Genomic DNA, 27,914 nt, shown 5'->3' with positions numbered 1-27,914 from the left:
TTTCCTTCCCTACAAAGTAAAGCCTTTTTTTCTCACTCAATTTATTTACTGTATCTCAGTAAGTTAGAGATCAGCACTCTCTCATTTGGTAGATCGACAGATTGCCAAATTCTATTTTTCCAATTAAGCAAATAAAAAAATTCACTTACTAGCACATCTATCTTATAAACTAAAGGACACCTAAATTTAAAATAGCAGAAAGGGTACAATATGAAGAGTAAAAACAATCGTTCTCAAAAAGGAACAAGACTTTTGCTTCTGATGAGAAAAATGCTGTCCTGGGCCAGTGTCAGCACAAACCCTGGGGCTCACATACCCATCTCCAGCTCGTCTTCTCCTAGGAAGGAAGAAGCATGCTGCCAGAGGCTGTCTGTAGCCCCTTTCCCTCCTGCCTTCCCACCGCAAGGCTCAGGGGCTCTGACTGAAGACAATTTCCAGGCTTCTAAATAAAGCAGCTGCCAATCACCCAAGCCTCCACCAGTGTTCTTCAAATCTGCACATAAATCCAACTTGCCAGAATCAGGAGCCCCCAGAATCTTCAAAGGTAGACGACAGGCAAATCTACAAAATGAATCGTAACCTGGAAAAAGAGCAAGCCCTGACCTTTGTTGCAGAATCCACCTGCGCTTCTGGGGAAGCCCATAAGAACGGTGCAAGAAAGACAGCCAGCCAGCCTAATAAAAGATCAGCGTGGGCTTTAGCTGCATGAACTGTATCCATCCTTCGGATGGTGACGGCCCTACTCAGTTTTGTGGACTTCAGACCGTGCCTGGAAGTGAGGTGCCAACAGTGACAGAGACAAAGACAGGCAAAGAGGCTATCCTAAGTGCCAAGGCCCTGGGCTGTATCATTAAAAGGACCCTAACGACCCAGGGTCGACTTGTGTCGGAGAAGCAGAACGTCAGGGAGACACGGTCACTATCTTCAGATATCTGAAGAGCTGTCATGAGACGAGAAAATAAAACTGCCAGAGGGCATAGGAAAGTCAAATGATTGGAAATAAAGAAAACCAGATTTATGCTGCATAAAGAAAAAACTCAACTCTTACAGCTGTCAAGAGGAAAGGAAGGTAGGGCGGGGTGATGAGAGGACACTAGGTTCCAGCAAGCAGCGGGGCACCTGAGAATCCTGCAGTTTAATCTTGGCTTCTTTCTCTGTCTTCCTTTCCCCACAGTTGAACCTGTTATTGAGGATGAACTCAGAGCATCCTTCTGGTTTGGATATGTTCTGGCTTCTATCAATAAACATGTCTGGGCTGGGTTTTCCCCCTTAGTTTTGATTAAGACAACTATCATTTATTGAATATTTTCTATGAAAAGACTACTGTAAATTTTGAAAGTAGACTATACTATTATCCCCATTTTATAGATAGGGAAACTAAGCCTCAGAGTTGATAAAATATAATTTGTCCAAACCACACAGCTGGCAAGAGGGTCAAAAACTTATTTCTAACCCAGATCTATCTGATGTTCTTAGATCCCGGGGTGCATGGCCTAAAAACGGTTCAAATGTATTATCTTGAGAGTATTCTCATTTAACTCTAGCAGCCTTTGCCTCATTGCCACGTTCTATGCCTTGAAATGAGACAAATTCTGGTTACTCAGAGATTACCTTGGAGATTAACATCATGAAATTTTTGCCCTTCCCAGATCTTTTTCTTTGTTACTAATGCAAACCTCCATGACAACACCTTCTGCCATGTTCTGGGACTCCGTGCCCACGTAAGTGACACTCTGGACCACCAAGGGTTCAATGCCCTTTCTTGGCACTGCACTGCAACTCCTTGGGCTTAAGTCCTTTTCTATATCTAAAATATCCTCCTTCTGACCAAAACATTTCATTCTTTTCTCTTACTCCCTTATTGCCTGACCCTTGCACCCTGATCAGCGTGCTCTCTTGGAGAACTGTTCCTTCTTACTTAGACACATTACTCCCCTGCCCCTGAGCCTCATCCCAAGATCTCATGGGGCCTCACCTCAGCCTCTTTCTTCCTGGCCCTTGGACTCTGCTACGCATGCCCATTTAAACCCCAGCGATGGATCACTTCCAATCATTCAGATCTTCTGCTTCTAAGTATGGGTTGCTGATGCAGCTGCTATGAACCAAGCTTTCATGAAGACGGATGCCCCTGTGAATGCAGACAATCCAGTCACAGCTGCCCTCACAATTTCCAGTGCTCAGCAATCCCCAGTCAGTCCCCTTCCTTTCCCTTGACCATTTTCCCAGACTGTCACCATTCTCCACTGGCTTCTAAATCACACTTCTTTTGACTGTAGAATCTTTTGACTGTAGAATAGAACCTTGCTTCTTATTTCCCACTCCCCAGACTCCCAACCTTACACCCTCATTCTCACCACAGGAAATTCTCTTCTGCTACACAGAAAGGGAAAAAAAGGAAGGATGGAAAGAAATGAAAGACAGAACTTCATCCACTTCTACTGCCAAATCTATGCCACCTACACAGTTTTCTCCTGCCCTCATATTATACATGATCTATCTATAATGTGATCTATAAGGCAAATTCATATTCATGTCTTTGTCTGTTATACACATATAATGTGTATGACTATGTGTCTCTGCTCCTCTGTCAGAAATTTTATTCTATCAATAGTGAAAACTTTCTATTAATAGTGCAAGTTCTTCAAACTCTTTTCACCCTGGTTGATCAATCTTATCAGTTTTTAAACACACTCATATCTCTCTGAAGCTCTCATTTCCCCTAATGTGACTACAATTACATGGAGTTTAATCTTATGTATAGAAGAGAGCCTGGAACAGAATGTAGTAAATCGTGTTTGTGGTTATGTTTTGGAGGGACTATGGGTGACACATTAACTGATTTAAATTCTACTTACCACAATTCAAAAAAATTTCTATAATCAATATATAATTTTATAAAGTATTGCTTTTGTAAAAGTTTGATTTTTTGTAACGGAACTAGTGTATTGGTTTTTATAGCCAGCCAATACAGTAGAGTGCCAAGTCTGAGCACGTCACGGTTTAAGCTTTTTTGCCAGTTCCGAGCGCCCTCTGCTGGTAAATTGTGGGTACAACAATCAAAAACGGAACTGACAGTTTGGTGAAGGTTAAAGAACACCACTTCGTACTGATCAGTCACTTTGCAACTTATAAAATATTTTCACATCCATTATTGTTTAAGAGCTAGTTAGCTTGTTAAAATAGGGTTCTCCCTGTCTCCGTTTGAGCTGATGTATGTAATGTATCTGTGCTGTCCTAGACAGGAGCCACGTGTGACTCCTAAGCCCTTGAAATAAGCCTAGTTTGAATCAACAGGCCTATGTGTGTAAAATACACACCATACTTAAAACGTTATTATGGGGAAAAAATAAACATACAGTTAATAATGATTGGACTGATTGTTGAAATGATAATATCTTGGATGCATTGGGTTAAATAAGATATCTTATGAAAATTAATTTCAATGTTATACTTCTACCTCTGTATACATTACAGCATGCTCAACACAAAAATAGTTTCCACCCATCACCATAGAGCTGGTCCCCTTTACCCAATTTTGCCCTCCGCCCCTCTTTGCCTAAGTAACCATTACTCTATTCTCTATGTCTGTGTGTTTGTTTTTGATTTGGTTTATTTATTTATTTTGGGTTTTGTTTTATTTTTATACTTCACATATGAGTGAAATTATTCAGTATTTGTCTTTCTCCGATTGACTTACTTCACTTAGCATGATACCCTCCTGGTCCATCCATGTTGTTGCAAATGGCAGGATTTAATTATTTTTTATGGCTGAGTAGTATTTCATTGTGTGTATATATACCACATCTTCCTTATCCATTCCACTATTGATGGGCATTTAGGTTGTTTCCATATCTTGGTTATTGTAATACACATTGCAGCAAATATGTTTTCAAATTAATGTTTTCATATTCTTTAGATGAATACCCAGAAATGGAATAGCTGGATCATATGGTAGTTCAAATTTAACTTTTGAACAACTTCGATACTGTTTTCCATAGTGGATGTACCAGTTTACGTCAGCAGTGTATGAAGTTTCCCTTTACCAAAAATCCTCATCAACATTTGTTATTTCTTGCCTTTTTGATAATAGCCATCCTGACAGACGTGAGGTGATATCTCATTATGGTTTTGATTTGCATTTCCCTAAAAATTAGTTGATATTGAGCACCTTTTCATGTGCCTGTTGGCCATCTTGTATGTCTTCTTCAGAAAAATGTCTATTCAGCTCCTCTGCCCAATTTCTAATCAGGTTGCTTTTGTTGTTGTTTTGGAGTTGTATGGATTCTTTATAAATTTTGGATATTAACTCCTCTCAGATATATCATTTGCAAATATCTTCTCCCATTCAGTAGGCTATCTTTTTGTTTTGTTGATGGTTTCTTTTGCTGTGCAAAAGCTTTTTAGTTTGGTTAGGTCCCATTTGTTTATTTTTGTTTTTGTCTTCCTTGTCTGAGCAGACATGTCCAAAAAGATACTGCTGAGACTGATGTCAAAGAGTGTACTGCCTGTATTTCCTTCTAGGAGTTTTCTGGTATCGGGTCTTAATATCAAGTCTTTAATTCGTTTTGAGTTGATTTTTGTGTATGGTGTGAGATAGTGTTCTAATTTCCTTCCTTCCTTCCCTCCTCCCTCCCTCCCTCCTTCCTCTACCCAGTTTTCCCAGCGCCACTGACTGAAAGAGACCATTCTTCATTGTATGTTCTTTGCTCCTTTACTATAAATTGTCCGCATATGGGTGGATTTATTTCTGGGGTGTCAATTCTGTTCCATTGATCTATGTATCTGTTTTTGTGTCAGTACCATACTGTTTTCATTACTGTAACCTTGTGGTGTGGTTTGAAGTGAGGGAGTGTGATACTTCCAGCTTTGTTCTTTTCCCTCAGGATTGCTTTGGCTATCACAGATCTTTCATTGTTCAATTTTAGAGGTTTTTGTTCTATTTCTGTGCAAAATGCCCTTGGGATTTTGATAGAGATTGCATTGAATCTGTAGACTGCTTAGGGTAATATGGACATTTTAACAATGTTTATTCTTCTAATCCATGAGCACAGAGTATCATCCCATTTATTTGTCTTCTTCAATTTCCTTCAACAATGTCTTATACATTTTAGTGAAAGGTCTTTTACCTCATTAGTTAAATTTATTCGTATGTATTTTATTCCCCACTTTCATTGTATTCCACAGACTTTTTGGTATGTTATGTTTTCGTTTGTCTTCAGGTATTTTTCGATTTCTCCTTTAATTTCTTCATTGACCAAATAATTGTTCGTAGTATGTTCAGTCTCCACATACTGATTTTTCCAGGCTCCTTATAGTTGATTTCTAGTTTCATACCATTGTAATAAAAAAAAAAGATGCTTGATATGATTTTAATCACCTTAAATTTATTGAGACTTATTTTGTATCTTACCTTCCTTTTTTCCCCTGGCTGCCTTTAAAATGCTTTCTTTGTGATTGACTGTGGACAGTTTTAATATAATGTGTCTTGGAGAAGATATTTTTGCACTGAGGTGATTAGGTGTTATGTTCTCTTCATGGACTAGATCCTTCCCCAGATCTGGGAAGTTCTCAGATATTATTTCTTTAAATAAACTTTCCACTCCCTTCTCACTCTCTTCTCATTCTGGGATACCCTAGTGTTGCCCTTCCTAAAAGAATCAGATAGTTATTAAAGAACTTCCTCACATTTTTAGATCGTAATTCTCTTTTCCCTTCTACCTGTATCGTTTCTAGATTTGTTTCAAGCTCACTCTTCCTCTCTTACAAATGGTCTGCTCTGTTTCTAGTGTTTTCTAATGCATTCTCATCTCACTTACTGACTTCTTTAGTTCCAGAATTTGTTTGGTCTTTTTTAGAGTTTCCGTTTCCTTGATAAAGTATTATTCTCTTCATTAATTTTATTCCTGAGCTCATTAAACTGCCTTTCTGTGTTTTCTTGTGGCTTATTGAGTTTCTTCATGACAGCTATTTTGAATTCTCTTAACAGATTGCAATATTTTGTGACTTTAAATTTGGTTTCTGAAGAACTGTCACTTTCTTTCTGTGATACAGTTACTGTGGTTCTTCATGGTACTTAACGAGTTGTTCCTTTGTTAATGCATTTAAAGTAGTGAACACCTTCCTTCTTCAAAGTTTCTTTTCCCTTTAATTTGATTCTAAGGATTCAACAGGTTACAAATTAGAAGTCTTTCTTTTATTTCCCAGTAAGTGGCATTATAGCACAATGTTTTGGTTTCTCTAATCTGAGCTGCCTCTGGTTAAATTTGAGATCCTGCACTTTCCAGCCTCCACCACCTGTCGGAGGTTTCACATCAGCTCTTACTGCTGCTTTTGTCACTGGGGTTGTCGGTGCCTCGCCACTGCTGCTGTCCTGGCATTGCTGTCTGGGGCACTGGGATGGTGGCACTTCTGCAGCATGCAAGATCTCCTGAGCTGCAGGCTCTGCTGCAACAGGGGAAGGGAGAAGAGGAGAGGGGAGCCAAGGTCACGGGTGCCCCCACTGCAGGCAACCGTCTCGGGGGCTGGAGTCGTTGTGCACCACCTTTCCTGCTGATGCCAGGTTCTGTGGTGCCGCAGGCTCAGCTGCCATGGCCGGGGGAGGGGACCAGGGTTGCAGGCACCGCCTCCACTGTTGCCCTGGTTTGAGATCTTCTATCTGTTCCACTCACCTTTAGATGTACAGATGTGTGGAATTCTCTGGCATCCTGGTGTGTTGGGCCGAGGCATCTTTGCCGAGTTGTGGATGTTTTACTGGCTGTAGATTGAAACGGAGGGACAAAGGAAATATCTCACTCTACCAGGAGGTCGGTATCACTCGCCCTGTGTTAATTTTATTCTGTGTCCTGTAAAAGCCTTCCACCCCATTTTGCAGTTTGCCAGAAGACTCCACTTCATACTTTGTCCACTTAAATAGTTTGCATCACCTAAGTTGTCTTGTTTTTTAACACTCTGCGTAGTAAATGGGGATCCTAAGAATGTCAAGGTCAGAAAGCCCTTCTTTCCATTCATCAGTTTATTCAACACTGAAACTCCCACACTGAGCTCCTACTATGTGTGAGATACTGTGCTCGGCAATAAGATGTAATCCTAACCAAGGTTGTATTTAGTGAGAAGTTAGTTTCCCGGCGTAGCCCACTTCACCTTGAGAAATTTTTCATATTGGATTCTGTTTACATCTAAAGTGAAATTACTAGAGTCTCCATGTTTGGAGAAGGCGCGTTTAGAGTGGCCGGAGCACAGTTTGATGGGCAGCTTGCTACCTCCTGAGGCAGCCCCCCAAGGCAGCTTTGACTGTTAGAGGAGTTCATTTGTGCACTTTGTCAAAACCATCCTGGTTAGGTGGAGTCTGCACATTTACGAAACGTTCCTTTTTACTCTAGGGGCATTTCTACTAGTGTTTGCCATGTCGGATATCTATCACAGCTTTCTTTCGGTTAGTGTTTTCGTGGGACTTTTTTTTTTTTTTACTTTTAATCTTTCTGTATCATATATTTTAAATATTTCTTATAAGCAGCATATAATTTGGTTTTCTCCATCGGATAGTCTATGTCTTTCAATTGGATCACTTAGTTCACAGTTAATATGACTAAGGTATTCAGGTTTGAATTTGCCATCTGCTTTATACTTGTTTCATTTTTTTGTTTCTTTCAGATTGATTATATTTTGTTATTCCATTTCCCTCACTATTATCTTAGTCATTTTACGTTCTTTTACCACTTTTTGATGTTATAATTAAGATGACAGCAAGCACACTTGACATATCAAAGTCTAACAGAAGTGTTTTTACCTCTTCCACAACATTGCAGCAACTTCAGCTTGCTGCTCAGTGTGTTCTTAGACCGGCAGCATAAAAATCACCTAGGGGCTTGTTAAAATGCAAAATCTCCTGTCCCAGTCCAGACGTTTTGATCAAAATCTACAATTTAACAAGATCCCTAGATAATTCGTATATTAAAAGTTTGAGAAATACTGCTTTCCGGTACTTTAACTCCATTTACTCTCATGATTCATATACCACTTTGCGTATTTTACTTAATACTTTAAACCCACAAGGTTACCTTATCATTGTTTTAGACAGTTGATACTCATTTATATTTACCAACAAATATGTACTTTTCACTTATACTTCTTTCTTTCTGTATTTTCTTTCATCTCAGATCTTTTTTCTTTTGCCTGAAGAACACATACATACTTACTTTACTGTGGCTTTTTGTAGTTCTTGCTTGAAAATTTAGTTCCGTGTTACTTTTAAAAATTTACTGTGGACATTTTCAAACATATACAAAAGTAGAGAGAATAGTATAGTAAATCTGGCTTACCCATCCCCAGCTATTGATACATAGCCAATCTTTTCTTTTTTATACCCCAGGTATGCCCTATCCCCTGACACTGTATCATTTCATTGATAAATATTTCAGTATGGATTTCTGAAATATAAGAATCCTTTTTGTTTACAACACAACCCCAGTGTCATTATCATACCAAAGAAATTAACACTAAGTTCTTAGTATCATCAAATATTGTCAGTATTCACATTTCCCCAATCACCTTATAGATTTGTCTATTTTCAACTAGTTAAAGTATCACTTGTATCTTTTATCTTTCCTTTTCTTCACTTTCTTTAAAATTAAATTTATTTTGGAGAACTTTTGTTATTTGTTTTATAAAGTTTCTCACGTTTACTATTAACATCCATTTTCAAAATCCACAGAGTGTCGTGTGGTGTAGACTCAGTTGCTGCCCTCATGGAGTCTTTAATCATTCAGATGATTGTGGGAATATCCAGCTGCCCGATTTTCCCTTAAATACATCAACCAAGCCACCAACCACCACGCACAAAACAAAGCCACTTTTCTAACCAATTTAGACTTGGGAGTATTTGTTGAGAATTTTAATGTACTAGACATTAAGTTACAGTAAGCAGACGGAACTGGAGTAAGAGAAAATGCTACTGTTGTTAAGTAAAGATATATTAGGGCTAACTCTGTAAAGAAGAAAAAACAAATTAATATTCCCAGAACGTCCCATCCTTGAATGCAGTAAAGAAAACAAGAGGCAGAGACCCCTGACTTAACAAATGGATGACTTTATTGAGAGAAGGACAAGACTGGTGTTTGCCTCAAACCACTCAGGAAAACAAGCACACAGACTTATACAGTACTTTGGTTTAAAAATTACTTGTAGTATCAATGTTGAAGCTGATGTTAAAAGAATCAAATGGGACACAAGGCGTAAAAAACGAACAGCTGAAGCACAAGTCTGCATAGATGAATTAATGGAGAGGTGTAACCGGCACTGGAGCCTGAACGACGTTACCACCTCACCCTCCCGAGACACGTGACAAAGCCTCCAGCACCATTTTCTCATTTTCCCCAGTGAGGGCCCGAGCAGGACCTGCGCCGTGTGAAGGCGACCAGCCTAGCCCACAAGGGTGCATACACACCCACCGGTACCCAACACCAGTCACCTTTAAGGCATCCACAGTGTCCCTCACAGTTTCACTTAATCTCTTCACAGGCATGTGGCTTGAGGTGGCCTCTGTTTTCTGTCCTCAGCCGGGCAACTCTGTTCCATTAAGGTTCTGCTCAGGTCCATGAAGTAACTGTATCAAAGCTGCCTTTCCCTTGGGGCTCGGCTACAAGCTGATGAGCAGCTGGGATAACATCTCACTTGTATTTAAACATCTACATTCCAAATGTCAAAGGAGTTCTGACCAAAGGGTCCAAAACCACCTGGGCACCGTGTAGGATCTCTCCAAAGGCGGTACTTTTCCTAATTGTAAGACGAATGTCAGCACCACCTCAAATTTCCTGAGCAACTCGATTTCCATGAGCAAACTCTTGTACTTTGTAATTCAGCACGTTTTCAAAATACAATAGCGTGCTGGGATGGGTTCTTCTTAAGGAAAACCGCATTACAGAGAATTCTCGCTCTGGAACGTCATTTTTCTATCCTACCTTCCCATAGTACTTTATGGACTAAATACCAGGCAGTTGCCTTTAAGAGGCAGGTGAACAATACAGCCGTATCCGAGAAAGGGCGTTCGGCTTTCAGTTCATGGGAAAAGCTGAAGTTACAGCCTACAAGAATCTCAGAGGCTGATTCAGTAAGCAATTTAAAAAATTCTGACATGAAGAACCCTCTCACTAAATTTAACAGCAAGAAACCATTGTAGCAATTAGAGTCTGAAACTCAGTGCGACAGAGACATATCCTCAGTATATGCTGGGCAACAGTATATTCTCTCAACCATCTGCTCTTTGCTGTTCTTTAATCCTTGCTCTTTTGTGAATGAAATGTCGCTCAAACCCCGCCTTTCAATTCCTCCATTCTTTCTATCGGAACCTCAGCAACGAATCATGGGGCACTAAGCTACACAATTAATTCTGTCCTTATCTGAAATGCTGAAACCAGCACAGTGCTGGCTCCCTATACTATGAAAATTTACTCAAAAAGAGAAGAACATTTTCTAGTTTGCTAAGAATACACACAAACATTTAAGTCTATTAGGAACATATTTCTAGGCAGTGTTCACAAAGATTTAAGGGCAAAGAGAATGGTTTTTGGGACCAGGTTATTTCCAGAAATCAACATGATTTCTTAGCTGATTGTGTTAGTTTGTGGCATCAAATACAACCTTAAAAAACACTCTGGGGTCTTCCCTCCCGTAGCAAAAGTTTTCCTGGTGGATGTTCTCTTACAAGTAATAAAATAGAAACACTCTTCACATCAACAGATCTCCCATTGGAGCAAACGTCTCTGTTTTGTTTGGTTTTCTCCTTTTTCTTTTTTGTTAATGTATGCATTTCAATACACAAGAGTGTTGGTGAAATTCTTACAACAGTAACGAGTGACTTCACTGCGTGACAGAACCTTTGGAAATATCTTCTACACAGTCCTGCAGGAAAGGAGGACAGCCAGCTCTCCACTAGTCAGGAAGTGATCACCTGGAGGGCCTGGGCGGGAAGGTCTCTCTCCTACCACCAGCCTTTATGATCACTGCTCATTCATTAGAGAGGCCACTTGAAATGAAATGATGTACCTAGCAGTGTGCATGTCACCCCCAGCTCAGGGGGAGGACGTCCACAGCTACTGAGGACAGGATGTTTGGGGCTCACCTGTGAATCTGGCATCTCAATGGAGAGCTGGCAGTCATTCATTCACACACAGAAATACAGTACCCCGACCTTGGTCGGAATCAAACTAATTTAAGGCAACCCTGCTCCTCACAGACATTGCTGGCAAAAAGTGCAGGTCTCATGAGAAAAGTGACTCTGTAGAAGTGACTGTTTCCTACTTTACCCCTTCCTTGACTTCTCCAGAAGTAAAGTTCAGCATTTCTAGCCAGAGTTCAACAGCAGGAGCAACAACAGCCTCAACTCCTCGCGTTGACAATCGCGTCTATCATCAGGTGGAAAAGAGATTCTTCCAGGAGAATGTGGGCGACACTGTGCCCCATGCGGAATGACTAGGACCATCTCCAGTCTGCGCTCCCTGCCCGGATGACCTATGATGGACTAGGGAGGAAAAAGGAGTCTATCAACAGGAAGAGAAGCAGTTATGGCTTTAAGACTCCCAGGCACCACCAGATAGAAGGAAAAAAATGGGACCATTTTTATCTACTCACTTCTCTGACTCTGAGCAGTAAGCAACGGGCAAAGTACTTTAAGTCTGTTTTTCTCTTTTTGCTGAAAGAGCAGGTTTTGATTTTTTTTTTTTTTAATGCTTGTTTCTAAAAAGCCGATGTTATCAGAACACGGCGCACTGTGGAACAGGAACATTCACCTGAAGTCTTGCCTTTCTGTATTAACGCTGCCCAAACAGCGCTTTCCCCAAAGGGGAAAAAGCCTTTGAGGGCAAGTCCTTTTGTTCTCAGTCCTTCAGAAAACTGCTTACACAGGCATCTCCCTCCTTTATTAGGCTGAAGATATTACAGCCAGTCACTCCAGTTTTCCTTCAAGAAAACTGTCATTGAAGAAACGAATAATCTTGGTATTCCCCAAAGTGAATTTCATACAAAGACAAACACTCATTAAAAATCAAGGCCCTAAAATGTAAACCACTTTACATGGTAAACTGAACGCACCCTATGATACCAGGTGTTTCCAAAGAGCAACTTGGCACAAGACAAAATTCAGAGAATATCTGACAGGATTAAAGAAAAATAATTATCAGTTAAAAGTCAGTTATGTTTATACTGAAAAGTCCTGCCACGGTGGCAAAGGTATGGACAAACTCAGCAGCGGATCTAGCATCACCCGGTCCAGCTGCAGGCCACAGCAGAGAAGGAGAAGGGGCAGACAGGTCCGGTTCATGATTTTCTCAAGTGAATTCAGTGAAACACAGGGCCCAAAGTCACACATTTTAGAATATGCTGATCTAGATCCCAATGGCCACTGCCCTTCTAAAAAGGTTTTCCTCTCGGGAGCATCTACCCGTATCTTTTCTAGTCGAGACGTTCCTCTGTGATCAAAAACCATGTGGTCTTTTCTGCAGTTCACTGGCCTGTTGCTGGTTGCTGTAAAGTCATTTGAGAAACAGTAATTCAGTGGTACGCGAAGTCACCTTCTAAAAAGCTCAAATGTTATTTTAACAAAACTGTCGAGTCTCCCAATAAAATTATACATAACAGTGGTTTGACACTAGAGACAAATTTGTTTTAACTCAGAACATTTAACTTAACCTGACCCTTATCTAACCTTGCTTCCAGGCGATGATTTACAAAAAGTTCGGATGGGGGGCGGGGGTACCATGTCCAATAGCCTGAGGATGAGGCGCCAAAACACACTGTGCTCATTCAGCAACACTGATGTTAACAGGGCCTGGCCTCCAGAGAACAGAGGTACAGGAACAGAAAGATCTTCCAAGGCCACAAGTGTTAGTTTACATCACAACATTGAAGCATAATACATCGTGGACCTGGACGCTAGATCGCGTGTGTTCCAGCAGTAGGAATGGGAACCAAATGAATGCTTCTGTATTTATATAAAACTGACAAAGTGAAAAGCAGAGAACGCAGTGAAGAATGTTTGGCAGTTCCTTAAATACAGTTGGCAGTTGCTTCCACAGTCTCAAAGGTAACAGGTTATCTGAATGAGGATAAGAGGATTCAACTGCTTGAGTTCACTTAGTCTCCTTATTCACAGGGAAAGAATTACTCTGATGCTCCTTAAAAAGTGTTTGCTTCACAAAAACATTGCATTAAATTAAAATATTTTAAAACTCTAATCTTTTACAAACCTTAAAAAAAATAACAAATTTTCAATACAGATGCTGAATTGCGTATCACAAGGGAAACACCACCTCTGGTCACTCACTAAGACAGCTGAAACACGAACATCTGGTTAAGTGCTAAGTGACCTAACATTTTTTGAGTGAAATATATCCAGTTAGCATTTTCAGTAATAAATACGACTGGATGAAGTAGTACATGAGAGGCAAGAGAAATATAGAATTTTAAAAGCAGAACTGATCATTGTATGAGATAGAAAAATAAACATTTATAAAATAAAAATACGGCAAACGATGTTGCCCATTTGCCTGATTTTCAAATAAAAATACAGTTTTTTTTTTCTTTAAAGCTACCATAAAAAAACTTTTTAAAAATATGAAGCAAAATCACAGGGCAGACAAAGAAAAATATAGCATTCCTATAAATCAACAATGTCTAACCTTTGGATATTGAAGCCACCCTCTGGAATTTAAGGCTACGACCTCCATTTGGTCTGCCCTTGAGGATTTGTCCTCATTCATTTCATCACGGCCATTCAAAATCCTGTTATTTCCCTCTTCCTTATTTCTCCAAAGTGACTACATCCCTAAAGTTTGTTTCTTTGCAGATGATCATTTTCCCGAAACTTAATTCTTAGGGTTTTTTTATACAAGTTCATACAATCCAAAAACTTTATGGAACTAAAGATCTTTCTTGAAAGGAAAAACCCAAATCCACTCTGAGAAACTATTCTAAAAGCTTCCTGAATACTGTCCTACTCTGAAGACTATCTGGAAAGATAAGGCAAACAGAAGGCAGCTCCCAGTGGGGGGAATGGATTCTCCATCTTTTCCTCAAGTCACCTGTAGATTTCTTTCCTAAACAAACACCACACTAAAGTGCCAAAAATGTCAGACTCACACAATGAAAAATAATAGGCTGTTCAGCTGAAAGGGTATTTGTATCTACAGCATGGCTGACATTTATGCTAACTAACTAGTCTGGGGGAATACGTGTTTCCATGAGGTTAGAAGCTGGACAGAAATTCCAGACTTCTTGAAGAGGGGCTTAAAGGCCCGGCACAAAGGAATCCAGTGCCCACGTACTACCACTAACAAATGAGCAGAAACAAACCCTTGGATGAAGAAGCACTTTATCAGCTTCAACTTCAAGTCCAGTGAAATCTACTTACTGACAGATACACAAAATATGTTGAGAGGTTGCCGAGCAATACTATGTTTTCCAAGCGAGAGAAAAATTCTGATCTAGAGCCAGAGGAAACGATGGCACCATCGCTTACATAAACACCTCCCCAGTTCACTCCGTTTCCCCAGGCTTTGTAAGTGAGTGTAAACTGAGAGAAGGGATACCAGGTTTTTCATTTTCAGCTGCTTTTACATAGACCTGGGATTTCATAGAAGTAAATTTTTGCCAGTAAATACTAATAAATGATCCAATGCCCAGAGGCTTCAGAAAGCCTTGCTCCGAGGAAGCAAGAGCAGAGACAGTGCTGGAGAATGATCAGTTTTCCCAGGAGAGTGTGTAAGGATATGTAAAATCTCTGCAGTCCTGGTGGTCAGAATTACGTAATCCAACTCTCCTAGGTTTTTTGTGTTTTAAATACTTTATGGCTGTGATTTTTTTTTCTTTTCCTGAAGGGTTAAAAAAGGAAAAGTCTCTGTCTTTCAATATATCATACACTAATGCACCAAAAAAGGCTATTTCTTACATTCTTTTATTCTGCGTTGCATCCAAACAGTATGTTTTACTTTACTCTCTCCACAAAATTCTAGTTGCTAAAGTCTACTCCCTAGATATCAACACTCCATACCTAATGAAAACGACATTTTATACAGCTCTCAGATACTATCCCAGGAAGCATATGCAGCATAGAGGTGGCCAATATTCAGAAGCTAGACTTCCTTGTACTGCCCAAGTGATCAGGAATAACCAAAAAGTTTTAAATGAATGAAAATTATTTATGGTCAAAAAAAACACTTGAGGATAAATCCCAGGAATACAAAATACAGGAGGAAAAATATAAGCGTGGAATGCGTTCTGTATCATCCAGTAATTTTGCTACAGTGAGTCCGTTTTCAAGGCAGATTCCTAGGTTTTTACGGCTTATAATGGTAACCTGGGGAGAGGAGGAAAAAGAAGAAAAATGATTAAGGAAAAAATATCTTTCAAACTGTTTTTCTCCCTGCTCAGACAAAATACTTTATCTTTATTTCTATGCCATTTCATGTGGTTCATCTTTTGTTTGTTCTTAGTTCTAAGAATATAGTCAGCTCTCTATATCTGCAGGTTCCACACCCACAGATTCAACCAAACATGGATCAAAAATATTCGGAAAAAAAAAGAAAAAACTTCCAGGAAGTTCCAAGAAGCAAAACTTGAATTGTCCATGTGTTGGCAACTATTTACATAGCAATTTTACATTGTATTAGGCACTATAATAAGTCTAGAGATGATTTTAAGTATAGGGGAGGATGTGTGCAGGTCATATGCAAATACCATGCTATTTTATGTAAGGGGCTTGCATATCCAGGATTTGAGACCCTCAGGGTTCCTGGATCCAATCCCCTGCAGATAACTATGGACAATTGATTTATACTCAGAATCAATGTATTATTTTAATATTATGTATCCACTGTGTCAAGGACAGGAAGGCACCACTTAAAAAGTAATGCGTGTATGTAATTTGAGACAAAAAATCAGGAGCTACCTCCAGTTAAACAAGGGATGGTGAAAAGGCCACCAGATGATAAAAATCGTAGCATATAGATTGTTTTGATAATGTCCAACTAACCTCATCTTTTAAATGATGTCTTTTTGTCTTATTGTCAACATTGGGTGAATATCAGAACGACAGGGGAGCAGGAGGAGAGCTTTTAAAAAAGTACAAATGCCTGGCAAACCCTGCTCCCAGAAATTCTAATTTAATTATGACCTCATTTTATGAGTGTCATAAAAATACACATAAGTGAATACATATGCTTGGTAGAGGGACTAGACCCAATTACTCCTTTCACTTTAAAGACGTGGTCCTAATTAGATCTCATTTTTTTTCTCATTTTCTTTGTCTTATTTTTCTTTTGCAGAAGAGTTTTGTGTGATGTGTGTATGTGTGTATTTTAATCTAATTAATAAGAGTCATGGGCAGATGGGAAACGAGCCAGAATAGAAAGAGCCAAGTAGATCTAAATGGGGAACAGAGTCACCCTTTACAAATGTGATAAAAACGTATGAACTCTCCCAGGAGAAAACGCAAGTACAACTGACCTTTGAACAACGCGGGGGTTAGGGAGCTAGCTGCACAGTTGAAAGTCCACGTACAATTTCCAGTTGGCCATCTATATACACATCTGCAGCTTCGACCAACGTGGGATGGTGCAGTACTGTGGTACTTATTACTGAAAAAAATCTGAGTATACATGGACCCCGGTGCAGTTCAAACTTGTGTTGCTCAAGGGTCAACTAACCACACACAGAAAATCCTGCATTCAATTTAAGATGTCTGCTTTCTGTTTTTTATTCTTTTTTGTTTGTTTTTAATAAATGAAGAATACTATAATGATCTGCTGAGAAGGATAACTTATTTTTCCACTCTAGTGATTTGTAAGACAGCATCTGATTTCTCCACCATAGCGTGAGGATTATGAAAAAAGATCTTAAGCCTGACCATAGATTTTTCTTACCTTTATGAGAAGACTCTGACTTTGAGAAATGACGTGTAGAATTATGCTGGTTTGTAAAATGAGTGTAAGCCAAATCCTCAGCATCTGTCACGGGAGGTGGTGGTGGCCTGAGGGAGGTCAGAATTTAAAGAGATATTCTAAGCAGTGATGACCACAGTTCCACCTCTCACTGGGTCACTTGGTAAAAATATTTTTGGTAGAAACACAAAGCCAGAATATTGTATAATACTCCTGTTGATTCCTGACCAGTTGCATGACTGTGAATAAATTATTTAATCTTACTGTTCCTTTGTTTTGATACACAGAATTCAGTAAAAAGAAATACTTGCTGAACACCTAACGTGTGTGGCATTTGTGCTAAGGGCTACAGAGCAAAGATGGATGAGATGTGATCACTGCCGTTAATGATAAATTTATTTTGTTTTGGTGGTTTTTATGAAGAAAAAGAGAAAGAAAGGAAAGGACAGAAAGGAAGAAAGTAATTAGGGGAGAGAGGGCGGCAGGTAAGAGAGGATGGAGGGGAAATAGGTCAACATAGAAAAGTTAGAGCAAAGTTCCTTACACCACTAGGTGGCAGAGTAGAGCTTAGAGAAGGAAAGGTTAGAAAGACATCTGCAACTTTTCATGTCAAAACAAGAACAGTAAAAAAAAAATTAGGAAATTTTTAATACTCCAAACTTTTTATTATATTAATTATTAACACAGATTTTTGCAAATATTTGGCATTGGTAAAGATGTAGAACAAAATCTCTCCTGTTTGCACTTGTTTCCCAAAAATGTGCTCAGACAGCATTAAAGCGTGGGACAAGATGAAGTTAAGATTCGTCAGATATACAACCATGCTGTGGAATGTGCTGTATAGTTCTATATACCATCTGGAAGGCATAAGTATTCTGAAATTTGGGAAGTTATGGTCAGTTTGGTACAGTGGGTTCTGTCATATAAGAATAAAGACAAATGTTTTCAAATTTCTCACCCTACCCAAAGCAGGAGGTCTCTCCCTGGGTTCTCAGTGTCTGGAAGAGGTGAGCATGGGATGCAAACTTGTGTACATACTGTGGACCATACTGTGGGCTCTACACAGAGGACCTCAATCAACTTTCAGGACAAGTTTGCATGGGAGCCATCGCACACACATCTTAGAGTCAATCAGTGAAGTGACCTGTCCAAGTTTACGCAGTCAAGTGGCAGAGAGGGCGCAAACTCAACTGGGCTTCAAAACCAGCGCTCTTACCTACTATCTGTGCTCTGCTCGTCAGGTGTGCATTTTTGTCAGCAGCATTATCTGCATTCAAGATTACACACATACACACACACACACACACACACCCCTTATACTTTCAAATGGTACATGGCATATATTTTTATACTTTCATACATTTTTATGCACATATGATTAATATGACCCTAACATTTAATATGGCACTTTTCTTGTTTTTCTTTTTGAACCATTTGTTTACAAATATTAGGAATTAAGTAAGTGTTTTCCTTTCATTATCCACTGGCATTTAGAACATTTACCTTTAAAAAGCAACATAAGACTTGGCAGGAGGAGTGAAAACAAAGCAATCTGACTCCAGGATTAAGAAAGTTAACTAAAGAAGTCACTTAGGCCCATGAAAACAGAATTGGGTAATCAGGATGGCAGGGTTTATTTTTTACTCTTTTATTGTCCTCATTAGGTGACCGGACACCAAAGACACAAGCCAAGTGGTACTGTCAAAAACAACTCACCAACAATTCATCTTCAGGGAGAAGGATGCTGAAGTGAAACAGCACAGGACACAAACAAACTGTGTCGGACCCCCACAGGTAAGCAAATCAATCTAGAAGGCCCTGTGCTCCCTTGGTGCGCTCTGTTTCCTTTTTGGTTACGTGGGGAACAAACGCTGGCTTACTGGGTGCAGGGTTCCTACCACATTACTTGTTGCACTAGAGAGAGTTGTTTCAAAATTAAGAGTATTCACATCCAAAGTCAGAAAAAGCTTTTTAACCAGTATTTGTTTTATAGTTTTTGATGTATTGGGATTACCTGTTTTCCAACCGTTCTTATGAAATTACTTGTATTTGTGATAAAGCCAAAGATGCTTCAGAATTCACTCAAAATCACTTCTTCAGGAAACCCTCCCAGATACCCAGAAGAGGTTAAGTGTCTCCTTCTACTCTTACAACAGCCTCTACTTTTCACCCACAGCATTTCACACAATCGTAATGGTTATTTGCATAATTATCTGTTTAGATGATACATTTCGTAAGAGCAGGAAACAGTTCTTGTTGACTGCTGCTTACTTCAGTTCTGAGCAGTTACTAGGGTGCGCAATAAATACTTCGCAAATGAGTAAGTGGAGACTAATATATTTCATATTCATAAGAATACTGTAGGAACAAAGTGAGATTTATAAAATCTTCAAGTTTTTCTAAGGAAAAAAAGCAAACAAGATACCAAGTAGTAGTATTAATATACTATCCTGTAGTTAAAACAACTGGGAACTTGGGTTGAAACTTTTTCCAGTTACAAAGAATTAATTTAGTTTGCCAACTAGCTCTCTGTTCCCTTAGAGAGAGTAGAAATCTTACACTTTTAACCATGACGACTACAAGCTCCACACGAGCGTCTGTTCCCCTCTGCTTCAGTTATCACTGCACTGAAGTCATCATCTTAATCCTCCTAGGAGGCTCCACGTTTGTCAGTCCTTGAAACCACCTCTTTCTGAACAAATGGCTAAGGAAACGTCCACCATGATGAAGTGTGAAAGAGGATACCATGGACCCTAACCCGGAAGCGCACATTCTAGTATTAGCTGCACAGGATATTTATAATAAGGTGGTGCGGCTTTCAGTTTTAACTATGAAAATACACGTTTCATAAAATTCTTATTCGTTTATATTTTGTCATACAGATAATCTTACTGTAAATGACACGTAAATACAAATATTCCTCTCAAGTCAAAAAAGACTTCAAGTCATAGGCCATTTTTCATATACAAAAGCCATTTTTAACACAGGATCATTTGATTATTCATTCTTTCAATATATCGAATAATTTTTAGAGTACTTCTTACATTACAAAAACTTGTTTTCAACTGTAATAAATCTTTTAAATAGACATTTCAGACTGTTCTACTGCATCTGCTGTCAAAGTTATTAGTGTTCTAAAAAGCCCAAGGACTTTGAAAACTGCAAAATAACTCTTAAGATGATTTTAAATCCCTTGATTAAAAAAAGCATAATAAGCCACACCACTTGCCTACTGAGAACAGACGAGTTACTTACTTACTTTGATATTGTAGGGATATAAACAAAGCTAAACTATGTAGTTCTAAATCTGCTTTAGAAGACATTTGGTACATGCTTAACTAAAAGCCATAAGAACCAATTTTACGCAATTAGACAGATTACACTCCTGTTGCCCTAAAAGCTTTACAACCTGATATAATTTTCTGAAAGGTATTTATCTTCTGAAAGCACGTGGGTTTAAAAATAGAGTATGGTTTTTAAGGACACTAAATATATTCACTTTTAAGGAAACAAGTCCAGCAGATTGAGTGTGAGCAATGAGTGGCAAGGACAGTGTATATTTTTCAGTGTGATAAAAGTTATATTTTAACAATTAATTAATATATTATTAATAATCATGTCCAAAATACAAGGTTTTAATAATTTAGAGTTTTCAAAATGTTAGATTTAGTGTCATTTTTGTCTTTTTCTATTTAATGTTTTATCTTCCTATTCCAATCATATTTTCCTTCGAAAAGCAACAGAAAGCAAAAAAGAAAAAATAAAGGTTGTTTCCCCAGAGACTTAAACGTTGACTATTTGAGGTGGAAAAATAGCAGTTGCTCCATAACCGTGACCCAAGACTGCCTGAGGGAAGTCAGAAAGCACACGCAGCACAGCCACAGCTGTTAGATCTAGTGGGGCGCTGAATGGTCTGCAAGACTCAAATGACAATTTGCCTAGGACGCTGAGACTCACACAGGAGTGAATTTAGGCATGTGTAATGTCATGCACACACCAATATGACCATGGAACTCAGTAACTATTTAAAACCTGAGATTCTACATAGGAAAATGGTTAATCCCGTCCCTTCTTAGCTGAGGGCAGTCAACTGAGTGAATCCAGAGACAAGAACTGGTCCTAACAAAAAGGACATCTTTCCTTTTACAGCCCAGCTTCTGTAAAATTCCCCATCTTCCTGATTTGACCTGTTCAACCCAATCTAAAGCTGGAAGCCAAGTTTAAAAATAAGCCTGCAAGACTTGATACCACCTCACGATGCAGATTTCTGGATCGCCTCTCCAAAGCACACACACGCTTCTCGGAACCAACAGCCCCTTACTCACCCCAAAAGCAAGTCCCTCACTCTCCTTTTCAGGTGTCATCTTACCGTGCTGGCCTGTCATTCTTAGAACGGTGAGGTTCATCGCTCTCTTTTGACTTCGAGTGTGCTGATTTAGCTGTTTTGGGCTATGGAAGGAAGGAAGGAAAAAAAGAAAAGAAAAACACACACACATACAGAAAATAACAAAGAGAAAGATTAGATTTAGAAATTATCTTAATGATGCCAAATTCTCCTTTAGTAATTTCAAGTTACTGACATCCAGTTGAGCACCATATAATAATTTTAAATACAGTCACTCAGAGACAAAAAAAAAATTACAGCCACGAAGGTGTGTTGCAGGCTGTCAGTGCAGCCAGACGAGTGGGCTAAACACACAGGAACATGCTCCCCACAGAGATGCGCGTGGCCGCCCATTATTAACGCAGCAGCTCCGCAGCCGCTGCCAGGGCCTGGTGGCCTCCCAGAGTCTACGGAGTCTAGCGTCATGTTCTTAAACTTGTTTCTGAACACCTGACTTAGGGATGATGATTTTCAAGCCCAGAAACTAAGACATATTCAAGCCAACTTTTCTAGGAGAGAAACTATTCCAGAACCAGTTAGAGCATCTAAAAATTACAGAAATCCTGATACTTGCTAGAAATGTGGCCTTCCTCCCTTCCTTTCCAGGTTCGTAATCCTTAAAAACACCTACTCCATCACAGCTGAGTTAACAAAGAACTAGGCAGCCCCTGGGCAGTCACTTGTGGCTTAATTTACGTAACAGAAGCATTTGGGACCCTTCTACTAAAATGAAGTATGTTTGTTAGGAAAAATCCTGAATAACTAGAGGGTGAAAGAGAGAAAAATAACTGATAAATAATAATTAACATGGAAATAATACCTTAATTTGCTTTTAGACTGACAACTGGGTAAGTGAGAAACCGTAAACAGTGGAGCAGTACTATCACCAGGATTTCAGTGTCTTCATTTGCCTCACAACATATGCTGAGCCTGTGACAGGACCAGAGGCCCAAAGGGCAGAGGGAGGGGGGAGAGGGAGGGGAGGCGGGGAGGAGAACAGAGCTAAACATCGATAATACCGTGGACCCACACCCTGGTTGCATCCTTCCAGGCCTAACGTAAGTTCCCTCCCTAAGAGCCTTTACTGTGTGAATTCCCACTCCTCCTCTGTTGTTCTTCCATGGGGCATTTTTCAGCCGGCCTGACCTTAGCTGCCAACAGCCTGTCTTCCTCTCTACATTATACATTATTATAGGGAAAATCTATCTTTGTCTTTCCCTAAGTTCAGAGTGCTGCTCTGCAAACAGTGACTGATACGTAGGATCTGTTACACTGAACTTGCACATGACCACATACAACAGCTAGTTACAGCAGAACGAACTGCAGTCACTGACTATTTTGTCCACTATTTCTAATCGACAAGGGGAAGGTGACATTTCAAGCTCATGCCAGACGGCTTCGTAAGCAACGGCTGCTGGTGGCAAGAACAGCTGTCAGTCTGCCGTGGATCAAGAGATGTCAGAGGAGAGACAGCTGGTCCCGACCCAGGAGGAGGGGCCACCAGCAAACAGGGAGAGTGGAGAGAAGGCCACCGCGGAGACCTACGAGCACGCGCAAGCACGGTGTTCTCCTGCAGGGAGAGCACGCTACAGCCAAGACGGCTCGTGGCCAGAGGCGCCCGCCTCTCGGTTGGCCTTACAATGGAGGGAGGGGAGTTTCCAACCTTAGCAGTAACTTTTCACATAGTTACTTTCAAGAATTCGGTATGATTTTTCACAGTGGAACAACTTTTACAAGTCAGATTCACCTCGGCAACACAGATCATTTGTGAGCTTGCCCTAAAAGAGGACTCCCCATTTCAGGTCTAATTTTATTTGTAGCTAAAAACAAACAGACCCTACCTTCCACTCGGGGTCATGCTTCCTTTTGTCCAGTGATGATTTCTCCCGCTCTCTGGCTTTCTTGTAAGCTTTCTTTTCTTCAGCCATTAGAAGTCTAGCGATTTCCTAAGCAAAACCCAGTCAGTGTCACCAACTGCAGGCTTACAGGTGGAAAATTACTGGGATGCTTTGAAAGAATACCGGCTGAACAAGTGAACAAACGTGAACTCACCTCATCCTGAGCCACCTGAGCTGCTCTCATGTCCACCTGGGTAGCCTATGGTACAGAAAATCCAAAAAAAAGTGTAATTTAGTTGGACTCTACGTTGTCCATTAAAAAAAATCTTACATAAAAATAAACTGGTATTTGAAACTAGTTGTGATTAACATCCCTGAAGTTGATAATCGGTGGGTATACTTTCATTAGCCAGAGCGGGGTCTCTTTTTATCAAATCCAGCAGCAGACTCTCAGAGAATTATCAGAACTCAATAATGGAGAACCAGGGATATGGAGTTCTGTGGTTAATGTTGACTCAGTAACTAAAACTGGACCCTCGATTCCTGGTATTTTGATTTTTTCATCATAAAAAAAAGGTATCAGTTTCTCAACAAGACAGAGAACTGTAAAGCTCAGTAAATAATGCAAGATTGATTCAATTCACAAAAAACCTATTGATTCACCTAAAATTTTGCATTAAAGTTTGCTCACCAAAATTTCTTCTTCTTGCAGTTTTCTGGCAATTTCAGCATCATACCATTCCTGATCCCTGTGGCTCACCCGTGATGGAGTAGAGACAGCGTCTTTCATCACTCTGGGCTTCATTCCTAGGAAAAACTCAGTGTAATAAGGCAACTGAGTTGTGTTTTCTGAAAAGCTGCAAAATTTAAGATAAAGAAGTATTTAACAGTGAAAAACTGTCTGCAGTTCAAAATTCAGTGTAGGGTGCGCTGGAAATAATTTTCCCCCTAGCCATGTGAGTAGTGATGCAGATAATCCAGACATTTACACAAAGTTACCCATCCAAATCTGCCTGGTAATAACTTCCCCTCACACAGCTTCTCCAAGAGGAGAAAATCATATAAGGAACTGTAAGAAAGGCTTTTGCAGAAGAGGAAGTGAAAAAGATTAAGTCACTGAAATAAAAAGGATTTAGAGAAAAGAAAGTTAGATGGCGTCTTAAAGATACTGTCAAGGCTGGAGGAGATGAGAGGCTTCCCTCTCTCTGCCTCAGCCCTGCACACCTTGCTTCAGAGGCAACACACACAGCACCACTGGGGAGCTCTTGACGGTACTTATTAACCACCCAGGGGCCCTGGTTTCGTAGTTTGTTTTAAATCTTATTAGTTGACTCTTAATTGCAATAACGATTGGTACTACCAGTTTCATGTATTATGTCCATCAAAATAACTGTATGTGAAAACATTTTTCATCAGAATGTTTCATGACACGATTCACTTGCTTTAAACAGAAGAGGAAAAAGGAGAGAAAAGAAAATACAACTAAATTCTGAGCAAATGAAGAGTTTAGGTTATCTGGTGAAGCCTCCCTTTGTAGAGCTTTAAACCCAGTTGTGTGGTTAAATCCAAAAGCCACAGACTCATCTGCTTTACCCACAAATGTAGACTATTAAACCTGACTTTCTTAGCTGCAGGCCTATTAGTACCTGATCACCCAGAATACGGAATCCACTTCACACCATCTCTAAAGCCACTGAATATTAACGCTGGGCAGGGCTGGTTTTAACCCAGCTTTCTGAGTGGTCTGGGACAGTCACGAAACAGTGGCGTACTCCCAAGAGTGGATAAACTGCCTTGGGTTATGATTAGCTTGGTCACAATTAGAAAGGAAGATTTCAGGGAAAAACACATGAAATTACGTAGGAAAGCTGGCACTGGGCGAAGTCAGTGGACAAGACAGGTTGCTATACCACATGCCTATCTACAGAAAAATGACAATTCCATGAGCAGCCAGAGCGTAACTGAGGACTATAGGAGAGATCACAATTTTGCCTTGCTCCTTCAATTCTGCCATCTGGTGAAAGAAACAGAGTGGAATGTGCCCAGATTTCAAGAACTAAACTTTTCCCACTATTATGCCTCCTCTCCACACCACAGAATTAACTGAGAAAACGCTTTGTTCTAATATCTATCAAAGATGCTTGGAAGGCATTCAAATGAAACGGTCAAATGAAGAGACTTAATTGGTTTGACAGGGTGATAAGATTGTGAACTCTTGGCAGCTAAAAAGAGAATGACACATGGATCAATAGAACAAAACAGCGAGCCCAGAAATAAGCCCGTGCATATATGGTCAATTAATTTCTGGCAAAGAAGACAAGAATATACAATGAAGAAAGGATAGTCTCTTCAATAAATGGTACTGGGACAATTGGACAGCCACATACAAAAGAATGAAATTTGATCACTAATTTATATCATATGCAACAATGAACTCAAAGTGGATTAAAGACTTGAAACAATAAAACAGCTAAAAGAAAACAAAGGCACTAAGCTCCTTGATACTGGTTCTGGAGATAATTTTTTTGGACTTGACATCTAAAGCAAAGGCAACAAAAACAAAAAGAAGCAAGTGGGACAATATCAAACTAAAAAGCTTATGCACAGCAAAGGAAACCATCAACAAAATAAAAAGGCAACTTACAGAATGGGAGAAAATATTTGCTCATTATTTATCTGATAAGGGGTTAACATCAGAAATATTTAAAGAACTCATACAATTCACCAGCCAAAAAAAAAAAAAACCCACCAAATAATCTGATTGAAAAATGGGCAGAGAATTTCAATTGACATTTTTCCAAAGAGGACATACAGCTCGCCAACAGGGATATGAAATGGTGCTCAACATCACTAATCATCAGGGAAATGCAAATCAAAACCACAATGAGGTATCTTGGTTCACACCTGCTACAATAACTATTTTTAAAAAGACCAAAAATAATAAGTGTTGGCAAGGACGTGAAGAAAAGGAAACCCCTCTACACTGCTGGTGGGAATGTAAATTGATGCAGCCACTATGAAAGTTCCTCAAAAAATTTAAAAAATATAATTACCATAAGATCCAGTCATTTCACTTCTGGGTATTTATCTGAAGAAAATGAAAACACCAACTCAAAATTATATATGCGCCCTGTGTTCACTGCATCATTATTTATAATAGCCAAAACATGGAAACAACCTAAGTGTCCACTGATGGATGAATGAATAAAGAAAATGTAGCGTAAAATATATATATAAATGTAGCATAAAAAATAAACACACACACACACACACACACACACACACACAATGGAATGTTATTCAGCCATAAAAAAGAATTAAAACTTGCCATGTGTGACAACAGGGATGGACTTGGAAGGCATCATGCTAAGTGAAATAAGTCAGACAGAGAAAGGCAAATACCATTTGATTTCACTTATATGTAGAATTTAAAACAAAACAAAATGAAAAAACCAGAAACACCCTGAGCTCAGAGATACAGAGAACAGATTTATGGTGGTTAGAGGAGGGGGTGGGGGCGGGCAAAATGGGTAAAGGGAGTCATAAGGTACAAACTTCCAGTTAAAAAATAAGTAAGTCATGAGGATATATTGCATTATAAGACTAAGTATTGCACTGTGTATCTGAAAGTTGCTAAGAGACTAGATCGTAAAAGTTCTCATCACAAGAAAAAAAATGTGTAACTATGTGTGGTGATGGATGTTAACTAGACTTACTGTAGTGATCATTTTGCAATATACACCAATATCGAATTAATATGTTACATATTTGAAACTAATATGTTATAGTCAACTGTAACCCAATATAAATTAACAGTTAAAATTAGAGTAATATCTGCCTACGTCCCAAATATTTAGAAGGAAAAAGAAGAGTTTATCTGAAATCTGGACATAGCTTTGAAACTTGCATGTCTCGTAAGCCAAGAATCTCTATAGCCTGGAATATCACATTTCTGGACTGACAGGGCTGCCCACTAAACGCACTATCCTTCGTACCACAGGTGAAAAGAGCTTTCAGAAGTGTCTAAGAAGGAACTTCAGATAGTGCAGTGTAGGGCTGTCATTACAGAAAAGAGATGCTTTAAAATGGTACTAAATATAGTTAACTGAAAGAAATTCATGAAAGTGGCTGTCTTCATTTTGGTGGCCTAAACATAATCTGGAAACTAGCTTTCAGAGAGACAGGTGAGCCGTATTTTCAACAGTTCCACGTTCATTTCTTAAAAGAATTCTTGCTTGTATTTTTCTGTTCATCATTCTTCAGTTTGAGGACACAAGAATCCAACCCCCACCAATAAACACAAAGGAAAGCTTACCTTTAAAGAAATTCTGATAAAGTAACATAAAGGTGTTGAAAGTACTGATATTCAAGATAAACTTATTCCAAGCTTGGAACAGGGTAAAATGACACATGGATCCTTTAATAATCATAAAAGAGTATTTCGTGAAAAGCCAGCCTGACACGAGGGGAATGTCATAGCAGAATAGTGTTTTATGGTTCTGAGAGGCTGGAAGTTAACCTACAGAAAGTTAATAAGCTTGTTACAATTTAATAGTTCAATAGAGATGTTACCCTCAAAGGTGGCATGGTATTATACTGCCCTTTAGAAAATGAATCAATCTTACATTTAATTTAGCAATTTCATTTTGTATCCCTTTTTCAAATGATTATAAAACCCTGTCCTGAAAAATCAATGCTCTTAGAACTAGCTCTTTCCTTATTAATAAGTTAAATAAAACTTTGGCTTATGCTAACAACTTTAAG

At 39.3% G+C, this 27,914-nt stretch overlaps 1 protein-coding gene and 1 long non-coding RNA gene across 4 annotated transcripts in view; one reads left to right on the top strand and one right to left on the bottom strand.

Moving 5' to 3' along the window:
- LOC140696855 (uncharacterized) overlaps positions 1-18,937 on the top strand; it is a 46,501-nt gene extending 27,564 nt beyond the window's left edge. Inside the window, exon 5 of the long non-coding RNA XR_012073436.1 lies at positions 18,593-18,937. This is a non-coding gene — a long non-coding RNA (uncharacterized lncRNA). The remainder of the gene's footprint in view (positions 1-18,592) is intronic.
- CCDC50 (coiled-coil domain containing 50) overlaps positions 9,066-27,914 on the bottom strand; it is a 65,106-nt gene continuing 46,257 nt past the window's right edge. For all 3 annotated transcript variants that reach the window (XM_006200957.3, XM_072962787.1, XM_072962788.1), the window contains 6 exons: positions 23,842-23,957; positions 23,365-23,409; positions 23,154-23,258; positions 21,298-21,377; positions 16,911-17,017; positions 9,066-15,346 (listed from right to left, as the gene is read on the bottom strand). In XM_006200957.3, the coding sequence (XP_006201019.1) occupies positions 15,327-15,346; positions 16,911-17,017; positions 21,298-21,377; positions 23,154-23,258; positions 23,365-23,409; positions 23,842-23,957 (473 nt within the window). In that variant the 3' untranslated portion in view covers positions 9,066-15,326. The remainder of the gene's footprint in view (positions 15,347-16,910; positions 17,018-21,297; positions 21,378-23,153; positions 23,259-23,364; positions 23,410-23,841; positions 23,958-27,914) is intronic.

This window comes from Vicugna pacos, chromosome 1, assembly GCF_048564905.1.
Source record: "Vicugna pacos chromosome 1, VicPac4, whole genome shotgun sequence".
NCBI classification, from domain to species: Eukaryota; Metazoa; Chordata; class Mammalia; order Artiodactyla; family Camelidae; genus Vicugna; species Vicugna pacos.
This window is presented reverse-complemented; position numbering and strand designations above follow the sequence as displayed.